At 45.7% G+C, this 11557-nt stretch overlaps 1 protein-coding gene across 1 annotated transcript; it reads left to right on the forward strand.

Moving 5' to 3' along the window:
- Nucleotides 1-6027: 6027 nt before the first annotated feature.
- On the forward strand, nt 6028-11226 carry LOC131718393 (protein cappuccino-like). The gene is made up of 2 exons (XM_059012910.1): nt 6028-7276; nt 11113-11226. Exons 1-2 carry the CDS (start codon nt 6265-6267, stop codon nt 11118-11120), a joined length of 1020 nt encoding a protein of 339 aa, XP_058868893.1. The 5' UTR covers nt 6028-6264; the 3' UTR covers nt 11121-11226.
- Nucleotides 11227-11557: the final 331 nt, after the last annotated feature.

Genomic DNA, 11557 nt, shown 5'->3' on the forward strand with positions numbered 1-11557 from the left:
TCCATGGACCTTAAACTTCTTAATAATATTTGCAACTGTTGTCACAGGAACATCAAGATGCTTGGAGATGGTCTTGTAGCCTTTACCTTTACCATGCTTGTCTATTATTTTCTTTCTGATCTCCTCAGACAACTCTCTCCTTTGCTTTTTCTGGTCCATGTTCAGTGTGGTGCACACAATGATACCAAACAGCACAGTGACTACTTTTCTCCATTTAAATAGGCTGAATGACTGATTACAAGATTGGAGACATGTGTGATACTAATTAAAGAAACTAATTAGTTTGAAATATCACTATAATCCAATTCTTTATTATCTTTTCTAAGGGGTACCAACAAATGTGTCCAGGCCATTTTAGAATATCTTTGTAGAATAAGCAATAATTCATCTCTTTTCACAGCTTCTTTGCTTTATTCTATGACATACCAAAGGCATGCAAGTATACATGATAAAATAGCTTATAATTTCATCACTTTTCAGAAGGAATGAAGCATTATTTCAATGAGCTGTAAGGGTACCAACAAATTTGAGCACGTCTGTATATATATATATATATATATATATATATATATATATATATATATATATATATATATATATAACCATATGACTCCATGTACTGTACACTAAGACAGTTAAGGCCAGTTCAGGCCTTTCAACTCAACTATTATAATGCATTCTAGTATGTTTTACCAGAATACTTTTGGTACTTTTCACAACAGGACTACAGAATGCATTGGGGAATCAGCTGAAAAGCCTGTACTGGGCTGACACTAAATGTGCATATTAGTTTTGCATAAATTACCATGGTTTGGCATAGCTCCCCCAGGCTTTTCAATGCTTACCTGTGCTTTACTTTGGTGTCAATATGACTTTTTACACTTTGCAATGCTTTTATATGGGAGACTTTTATAAGGGCACTTATCAGAGTAATTGTTATAAGAACCACTACGATTAAAGGCAAACATCAATCATAAGGGGACAGTAAAAAAACAAACTACTAACTCTTAAATGTATTACAGAGCAGTAATAAACTGCATATCCACTGTGAGTTAACCCATAACCCCACAGTTGAAATATCTCTTGCTTTTACTTGCTTTTCTGTATGCGTTTTTTTAAATATAGTACTTTCCTTTTTAAAGAGAGGTCTTCATTTTGAAGTGCAGTTAGTGGTGGCAGTAGTTCTTGACTTTAAGAAATGTACATATTTTCTGCAAAATACCACAGGCAATGGTGTATTGTTGGGTCTAAATGCAAACAGAGCTGAACTGAACAGGATGATAAGAGGTCCTGATATCAGTGTTAAATTTATAGTTATGATTGACAAGTTAAAGAGAAATATAAGACCCAGAAGCTATGTATTCCATATCTCTGTCTATATTGTGATGCTGTTGTTTACAAGAGAAGCCTTGTGCCTAAGGGTCTCGGATTATGAAATGGCTGGTTAAATCCCTGTCACATCCTTTCGAACCATTCTAGCTTAAAATACACTTCAAAAAGCACCAAGAAAAGTATATTTTTTTGTTAGAAATTGAGATTTTGAAAACTAGAGAAGGCTTATTAGTTGCATAAATGAAAATGGCTGGATTGGAATAGGCTTATTAGATAGTTGGTGCCAGGGAGTAAGAATCTTGTGTCCCATCAGTGCTCGCCCCCCCTGAACAAACAGCACGATCAACACTAACACAAGTAGTCTACTAGATTATAATTACTAAAACTTTTTTTTTTTTTTACTTTCACTAATACATTTTAGCACCTATTGGTAAATTAAATACTTACAGAAATATACGAACATTCACTCAACTTAAGAGGTGTACAAAAACAAGCAGTTCACAAACCATGTTCGCTTTCATGTAGGAGGTACCTGAAGTGGAGAACAGTATTCCATGGTAAAGCCCTAGGGAATGCTCACTTGATCACGTGTTCCTGTGCAGACTGTACAGCATGAATTCAAGCAAAAAGAAAGTCTGCAACAGTTTCAAAAAAGGTATGCTTGTCAGTGCTATAGACCATGCTTGGCAGTATCTCAAAAATTTAGTGAGCGCATTTTTGTTTAAAATTTAATTCCTGTAAACTGTAAATATACAGGTATGTCTGGGCTCGCTTTTGTGTTCCAACTTTATTTATTGTGAACTACTGTAAATGCACCAGTCAGTCTACAATGGATGGTAGTTATTTCATGTTTCTGCCATTTCATATTGGTAGTTTAATGAAATACTGTTTGTATGTTTTTTTTTATTTTAATTACTAGAACTACATTTCTGCGATTTTTTTCCCCCATGCTTTGGTTGCAATTGCATTTTTTGAAGATCTCACTGCAATTTAGGAAGGGCCTTAATTATTTTCAATATTATTAATAATTGTGTTTCGTAGGGAACACTAAAAACAGCACCGAGGAATCGGTAAATCATAAAAAGCTTATGCTGCCATGTGTAAATGCTCTTTGAAATGCACATCTGCTAATGTGGAAATCACAGATGTTACTATGGTTCTTCTTCTTATTATTTATTTCTTAGCAGACACCCTTATCCAGGGTGACTTACAATTGTTTCAAGATATCACATTACACCGTGTAACAATTTTTTTTTTTTTTTTTGGTTCCTGGGTAGTAAGTGTTATTTCCTAATTGCTTATGCCTCAAAAGTATAGAAAATGGCTATTATTCCCCACAAACTTTGCTTTTGTGACCAGGACAGTGATTTTGAAATTTACCTATTTTCCAGAACATTCCAGATAGATTCAGTGCTGAGTAAACTTGGAGTAACTTCTAGAACTTTCTAGAACTTTCCAGTAATATAAATAGTAGTAGAAATACAGGGGCCTTAAGCCCACCAGTTCAGTTTAGTTCCAGCTGCCTAAGTGGATACATATCTGCATTTTTCTGAGATGGCATCAGGAGGCTGCAAGCATCCGGCAGACGCATTTTGCTATGTCTGTGGCCAATTTATCAAGACAAGAGCGAAAAAGTACTCCGTGGAAGCATCTGCTAAGATGTGTGAGGCCTACAAGGCATATTTCGGCATGCCTGTCGGGGATCAAGACAAACCCTGGGCACCTAATTTCACCTGCGAGCACTGCAAAAAAACTCTGGAAGGTAAGATGGACAATTGTTGCTCGGAATTTTATGTTATAAAATTTGTTAAAATTTTTAAAATTGTAAAAGATTTTAATTTTAAAATGTTTTACAATTTTCAATGTTATTGAAAAAATATATCATATATGAAAAATGTTGCGAGAATCTCTTACACATTAGTCATGGGTGAAATAATTGTATTTTTGTAGGATGGTACAGAGGGGAAAATTGAGCCATGAAGTTCGCTATCCCAAGAATTTGGCGGGAACCCACTGACCACTCAAGCAACTGCTACTTCTGCATGGTGGACCCTTCCAAACGTTGGACTGGCAAGAATGCACCTGCTATCACGTATCCGGACCTTCCTTCATCCATTGCCCCGGTGCCACACTGCCATGAGCTCCCCGTACCCACTCCTCCGGAGAGAGAGCAGCCGTCTTTAGAAGAGAGCAGCAAGTCAGAGAGCAAGGAAGACGTTGTAGATCCAGATGACAATTTCAGAGGTGGAGCTGAGGAGAGAAACCCATACTACCCCAACCAAAAAGACCTCAACGACTTGATTAGAGATCTTGGTCTCACCAAGTCCAATGCCGAGCTTTTGACGTCTAGGCTCAAGCAGTGGAACTTGTTGGATGAAAGTGTGCAAGTCGCAGATCAGAGGAAGCGTCACCAACCTTTTTCCAGCTTCTTCACCCGTCAAGATGGGCTCTGCTTCTGCCACAATGTGACCAGTCTGTTCGAGGCAATCAGAATCACCTGTAACCAGAATGAGTGGCGCCTCTTCATTGACAGCTCATCCAGGAGCCTCAAAGCCGTGCTGCTCCATAATGGTAACAAGTACCCGACTCTTCCCCTGACTCACTCGGTGCACCTCAAAGAGGATTACAACAGCATCAAGACCTTGCTGGACGCCTTGAAGTATGATGAGTATGGCTGGGAGGTCATAGGAGAGTTCAAAATGGTGGCATTCCTGATGGGTCTCCAAGGCGCTTTTACCAAGTTTCCCTGCTATCTTTGCCTTTGGGACAGCAGGGACACCAAGGCGCACTACCACAGGCGGGACTGGCCACAGCGGACCGAGTTCTCTGTGGGCAGGAACAACATCAAGTGGGAGCCACTGGTGGACCCCCGGAAGGTGCTGATGCCACCACTGCACATCAAATTGGGCCTTATGAAACAATTTGTCAGAGCTCTAGATAAGGAGTCGGCAGCCTTCAAGTACCTTCAAGACTTCTTCCCTAAGCTGTCTTAGGCAAAGGTCAAAGCCGGTGTCTTTGTCGGACCACAGATAAAGAAGATCCTGGAGTGCAATGAATTCCCCAAGAAGCTCACTAGTAAGGAGAAAGCGGCTTGGAACAGCTTTGTCGCAGTGGTTCGGGGCTTCCTGGGCAATCACAAGGCCGAAAACTATGTGGAGCTGGTTGAGACTCTGGTGAAGAACTACAGCACAATGGGCTGTAGGATGTCCCTCAAAGTCCATATCCTTGATGCTCATCTTGATAAATTCAAGGAGAACATGGGAGCGTACTCAGAGGAGCAAGGTGAGCGCTTCCACCAGGATATACTGGACTTTGAACGCCGCTACCAAGGACAGTATAATGAGAACATGATGGGAGACTACATTTGGGGGCTGATTCGTGAAAGTGATTTACAGTATAATCGTAAATCTCGAAAAACTACTCACTTCTAAATCTTTCGTAGTCATTTTTGTATTACTTTAGTATAAATACATGTTAATTTGGATTCATATGTTGTTTTTTTCTGACTTTATGTGAACGAAAATACACAAATTCGCCTGTTTTCTCATTGGAAATAGGTAAATTTCAAAATATCACTGTCCTGGTCACAAAAGCAAAGTTTGTGGGGAAAAATAGCCATTTTCTATACTTTTGAGGCATAAGCAATTAGGAAATAACACTTACTACCCAGGAACAAAAATTGTGTTACATAGTGTTATTTTTACATACAATTACATTATTTATTTATTTATTTACACATTATTTTTACATACAATTACCCATTTATACAGTTGTGTTTTTACTGGTAAAGTACCTTGCTCAAGAGTACAGCAGGAGTGTCTCCCACCTGGGATTGAACCCACGACCCTCCAGTCAAGAGTCCAGAGCCCCTAACCACTACTCCACACTGCTGCCCCCGAATATCTGAAACTTTACTTCTATGCTGTTTTTTCAGTTTTCTTTTTTATTGGCCAACTTGTAATAAAGGTACACTCTAAAAATAAAAATAAAATAAAAAAAAATGTACCCAAAACTTCAATGCTGATAAAATAATTAATATAAGGCTCTTCTATCAAACTGTTTGATTTGGTCATGAATATCATATTGTCCTTTTGATAAATAGCCTTCTTGTCAATTCCTCTGTGGTTCTTCCGTGGTTTTGAACTGGTGAGTGACTGTGACAGAAATGCAATGAGTTCTGGTGATAAATCTTCCTCCCGACCTGTGAGGGCGCTAAAGAACGGGAGGAGAAGTATCTGGAAGGGCTGGCCTGACAGTTCGTTTCCGGGACCGGAAAGTGGGTCAGCCTGGAAGGAAGCGAGACTCTGTTGTAAGACCGTATTGATTTGACAGGTAAACAAGGGGCAGCTGCAAGTAATAAGGCAGCTGCAACCGTTTACCTAGATATCATGCGGGATTACATATAGGGGCCAGGGTAACGCTGTTCTTTTCCTTCGTTTGGGTTAAGCCAAGGACCGAGAAGGACGGTATTGTGAAGTGCTGTATTACTCTGTAAAGAGTTGAGTGTGTGTGTGTTTTTGTTTGTTTATTGCTGTACAATAACTGTCTGTGTTTTGAAACCACCAGACAGCTAAAGCACATCCGGAGCTGTCGCCGTGGGCCAGCACAAACCGGATCACCACCTCACAACTGTCACCGAATAAAAAGTGTATTCATTCACCACCAGCACGACTGCACACACCCGGGACGGGTGAACGTGTTTTTGTTTACTTTGTTCAGGACTGTAAACCTGTGTTTTTCATCCCCGCGCTCTACACATCGTTGTGTATTGCCGGGGCTTATTATTTACGGTCGCTAGACCAGGATTTAAAATAAATAAAAACATTTGTCACTGGATTACCGTTGTCTGCCTGTCACTCCTGCACCGCATCACCGCTACACCTGTTCTCCTTACTAACCACTTTGCCACACGTGGTGTCAGACTACGGGATCATGGACCGCAACGCACTGGCGGAGCTGCTGCAGGCGCTGGAGAGCAGGCGCGACGCAGAGGAGAGAAGGAGGGAGGAGCGCTACACGGCGCTCATTGAACGGGTAGGGCTGGCCGTTGCTGCAGCGACGACCCCTACCACAACACCGCTGATGTCGCCCCCGAAGGCACGGGCAATGAAGATGTCGGCGGAGGATGACCCGGAGGCGTATTTGGTGGCGTTCGAGCGGCTGGCTACCGCGGCGGCTTGGCCGCGGGAGTTCTGGGCCAGCCAGTTGGGACCCTGCCTGATTGGGGAGGCTCAGGCAGCCTACCAAGCCATGAGCGACCATCACGCCACCGATTATGACCTGGTCAAGCAGGCTATCCTCCGCCGGCTGAACATCACCACGGAGACCCACCGGGCGCGATTTAGGGAGTACCGGAGAGCCCCGGAGACACGCCCCAGGGTGGTTGCAGAGCGGTTGTGCGACCACATGGTGCATTGGCTGACCCCCGGGAAGAAGACCGCCCAGCAGATGGGGGAAGCCATTGTGGTAGAGCAATTCTGCCATGTGGTCGGCGCCGAAACCCAGGCGTGGATACGGCGCCACAACCCCGACACCCTGGAGGAGGCGGTCAAACTGGCCGAAGACTTCGAGGACTCCCTGACCTCTGCCCGGATCGGGATCCTGTCGGCCCCTGCCCTTCGGAGCAGCCGACCTCTCCCTCCCTCTCCTCCAACACCACCACCACCACCACCACCCCCCACGTTCCAGGGACCCAGACCTCCCAGAGCACCGACCCCATTGGGCCCCCTTGCCTCCCCCCCATGGAGACCAAGGTTGGCCCCCAGCTGGGGTAGAGGTGCTGCCCCTGCCCCGTTGCCATACCAGCAGCGGGACAGATTTCTGACCTATGCCCCCTCTGTCCCTCCTATCTGTTTTAGGTGCCACCAGCCGGGACATCTGGCCAGGTCATGCCCCGCTGCCATGGAGTGTGACGTGGCCGCGTGCAATTGGGCACCTGAAACTGGTAAGCGTGGGGAAAATGGTCGGGAGGGGCCTTGTTTGATTAATGTTGTGTTAGGGAATGTGAAAACCCACGCATTAGTGGACACAGGGTGTGAGCAAACCTTGATTAGGACAGCTCTCCTGGGCGGTGTGTCGTGGCGGCCACGAGGTCAGGTGGCCATCTCCTGTATCCATGGAGACACGGCGGCATACCCCACATTAAAAGTATATTTATCGGTAGGACCGATAAAACGTCACCTTGTAGTCGGGGTGGCGGAAAGGTTGCCACACCCAGTTATTCTGGGTCGGGACTGGCCAAAATTCAAAGAATTGATGCAAACAATGGCAGTCTCAGCCACACACGTAAACGTGGCAGAAAAAAAAAAAAAAGAGGAACGAATTGGTGATGTGTTTCCTTTTCACACTGAAATGTTTTCCCCTCTTTTCCGTCCTAGAAAAACAAATAAGGAGAGACGGACCGCGAAATGGGAGGGAGCATTTGTGAGACAAGGCTGGGGTCTGGTGGGAGAGTGCTGCAATGGTAACAAACGCCAGTCGAAGGGAGTGGGAACGCAGTGTGACCGAGAGAGCGAGGTTACTGGACCGACTAGAGCAGAGGTTATTCCAGCCCCTCTCAATGTACCGGACCCGTGGTACTCAAGCGCGGACCTAGTGTGGGGCCAACATAATGACCCGTCACTGATGCACGCTTGGGGGCAGGTCCGGTCCATTGAAGGTAAGGATGTTGACGGCGCTGGGGCGCTAGTATATCCACATTTCAGTATCAAGGGGCAATTACTATATAGGGTAAACCTAGCCGCGGGCACAGGACAGCCTGTAACACAACTGTTGGTTCCCCCGTCTTGTCGGACCGAGGTCATGAGGCTGGCGCATGATATCCCTTTTGCGGGGCACCTCGGAGCCGAGAAGACGAGGGAACGGATATTGGCTCGATTCTATTGGGTAGGTCTTCATACTGATGTGTCGAGATATGTAGCCACCTGCCCAGACTGCCAGCGAGTAGCGCCGGGTCGAGTGCGCCCCGCCCCTTTGGTCCCACTGCCGATTATTTCCACTCCTTTCGAGCGCATTGCAATGGACATAGTCGGCCCTTTGCTACCTTCTGACTCCGGGTATACGCACATTTTAGTAGTGGTGGATTATGCAACGCGATACCCGGAGGCAGTTCCATTGAGGTCCACTAGTGCCGCTGCAATAGCCACCGAGTTAGCACAGATTATGGCCAGAGTAGGGATCCCCAAGGAGATTTTGACCGATCACGGAACTAACTTTTTGTCCAATACGTTACAGCAGGTGTACAAAATATTAAAAATACGTCCCATCAGGACGTCCGTTTATCATCCACAATCGGACGGTCTGGTGGAACGTTTTAATCAGACCTTAAAGTCGATGCTGAGGCGATTTGTGACACAAGAGCAGAAACATTGGGCATCACTTCTCCCCTACCTCCTTTTTGCAGTGAGAGAAGTGCCGCAGAGTTCAACGGGGTTCTCCCCCTTTGAGCTCCTGTACGGCCGGCAGCCTCGCGGCATTCTCGACCTGCTGAGAGAGGGGTGGGAGGAGCACAAAGGCTCGTCTAAGAATGTAGTGAAGTATGTGCTCCTACTCCGAGATCGCCTGGATTTGGTCGGTCGTTTGGCCCAAGACAACCTCAGATCGGCTCAGCACCGACAAGAGCAGCATTATAACAAAAATGCACGGATTCGAACCTTTCGACCAGGGGACAAGGTAATGCTGCTACTTCCCTCATCAGAGTCAAAACTGTGTGCTAAATGGCAGGGGCCGTATGAGGTGATTCGGGCTATAGGGAAAGTAAATTATGAAATTAGACAGCCCGATCGCCGGAATGAACGTGAAATTTACCACATTAATTTGTTGAAGCCCTGGCAGGCAAGAGAGGTCTTATTTATAGCCCCAGGCAATATGGAGGATGATTTAGGTCCCTGTCCAGAGACCCCGAGCACAAGAGCGATTTCAATGGGGGAACAATTAGTTCCGGATCAGCAAAGAGAGCTGCGTAAGCTTATTGAGGAGTTCAGCGATGTTTTTTCTGATGTGCCCGGCAGGACGAACTTAGTTGAATATGACATTATCTCTCCCCCAGGTGTCACAGTGCGAGAGAGACCGTACCGGATCCCGGAAAGTCGACGAAGTGGCGTTCGCAAAGAGGTACGGGATATGCTCGAGCTTGGAGTGATTGAACCTTCCAGGAGCGAGTGGTGCAGTCCTATTGTAATAGTGGCTAAGAAGGACGGCACCAACCGCTTCTGCGTAGATTTCAGAAAGGTGAATGCTATTGCCAAGTTCGATGCGTATCCCATGCCTCGGGTCGACGAACTTTTAGACAGACTGGGAAAAGCGAGGTTTATTTCCACTCTGGACCTGACGAAGGGATACTGGCAAATCCCTCTAACCCGCAGCTCCAGAGAGAAAACCGCATTTTCAACACCAGAGGGGCTGTTCCACTTTAAAACCATGCCGTTTGGGCTACATGGTGCGCCCGCTGCCTTTCAGAGACTGATGGACCAGGTTTTACGCCCACATCATGAATATGCAGCAGCGTATATTGATGACGTGGTGATTTACAGCTCCACCTGGCGAGAGCATTTGGCTAGGGTTGCAGCCGTTCTTCAGTCTCTAAGGGCAGCCCGGCTGACAGCTAACTTGAGAAAATGTGCGTTTGCCAAAACAGAGACTCAATATTTGGGATTTGTAATGGGAAATGGAAGGGTGAAACCTGTGGTCACCAAAATCCAGGCTTTGGTTGATGCAGCGATCCCCAAAACCAAGACTCAGGTGAGGTCACTACTGGGCTTAGCCGGTTATTACCGCCGCTTCATCCCCGAGTACGCCACAGTGGTTAACCCGTTAGTCGACCTCACCAAAAAGAGTGCTCCAAATTTAATTAAATGGTCAGCTGAGTGTCAGGGGGCGTTTGATACGATTAAGCGTAAACTTTGCCAGGCCCCCACTCTTATTACCCCAGATTTCACCAAGAGATTCATCCTCCACACCGACGCCTCGGATGTAGGTTTGGGTGCAGTCTTGTCCCAAAAAGTAGCTGGAGTAGAACACCCGATATTGTACCTGAGCAAAAAAATGTTACCTCGGGAGCGTAACTACTCCGTAGTCGAAAAAGAGTGTTTGGCCATTAAATGGGCTACTCACTCTTTACGATACTACCTGCTGGGACACTCATTTGATCTTGTCACAGACCACGCCCCACTCCAGTGGTTAAGCACCATGAAGGACAGCAATGCTCGGATAACTCGGTGGTATCTGGCATTGCAGCCCTTCATGTACCACATGGTACACCGTGCGGGGAAAGACCACCAAAATGCGGATTATTTTTCCCGGGAGGGGGGAGCAATGGGAAAGGTAGATTTAGCCGAGTGTTCCTTCGGCTCCACTCTGAGCGGTGGGATATGTGACAGAAATGCAATGAGTTCTGGTGATAAATCTTCCTCCCGACCTGTGAGGGCGCTAAAGAACGGGAGGAGAAGTATCTGGAAGGGCTGGCCTGACAGTTCGTTTCCGGGACCGGAAAGTGGGTCAGCCTGGAAGGAAGCGAGACTCTGTTGTAAGACCGTATTGATTTGACAGGTAAACAAGGGGCAGCTGCAAGTAATAAGGCAGCTGCAACCGTTTACCTAGATATCATGCGGGATTACATATAGGGGCCAGGGTAACGCTGTTCTTTTCCTTCGTTTGGGTTAAGCCAAGGACCGAGAAGGACGGTATTGTGAAGTGCTGTATTACTCTGTAAAGAGTTGAGTGTGTGTGTGTTTTTGTTTGTTTATTGCTGTACAATAACTGTCTGTGTTTTGAAACCACCAGACAGCTAAAGCACATCCGGAGCTGTCGCCGTGGGCCAGCACAAACCGGATCACCACCTCACAACTGTCACCGAATAAAAAGTGTATTCATTCACCACCAGCACGACTGCACACACCCGGGACGGGTGAACGTGTTTTTGTTTACTTTGTTCAGGACTGTAAACCTGTGTTTTTCATCCCCGCGCTCTACACATCGTTGTGTATTGCCGGGGCTTATTATTTACGGTCGCTAGACCAGGATTTAAAATAAATAAAAACATTTGTCACTGGATTACCGTTGTCTGCCTGTCACTCCTGCACCGCATCACCGCTACACCTGTTCTCCTTACTAACCACTTTGCCACAGTGACATAGTCGGATCTGTCCTTATTACAGGTTTGGTGAAACCCTGTCTTACTAGACTTCTTATTATTACAATCTTTTTAAATCTGTCAAGAAAAAGTTGG

This window comes from Acipenser ruthenus, chromosome 3, assembly GCF_902713425.1.
Source record: "Acipenser ruthenus chromosome 3, fAciRut3.2 maternal haplotype, whole genome shotgun sequence".
Taxonomy (NCBI): domain Eukaryota; kingdom Metazoa; phylum Chordata; class Actinopteri; order Acipenseriformes; family Acipenseridae; genus Acipenser; species Acipenser ruthenus.

What these genes read in the sequence shown, in the direction of transcription:
- LOC131718393 (XM_059012910.1), top strand. Translation starts at nt 6,265, where the DNA reads ATGGACCGCAACGCACTGGCGGAGCTGCTGCAGGCGCTGGAGAGCAGG.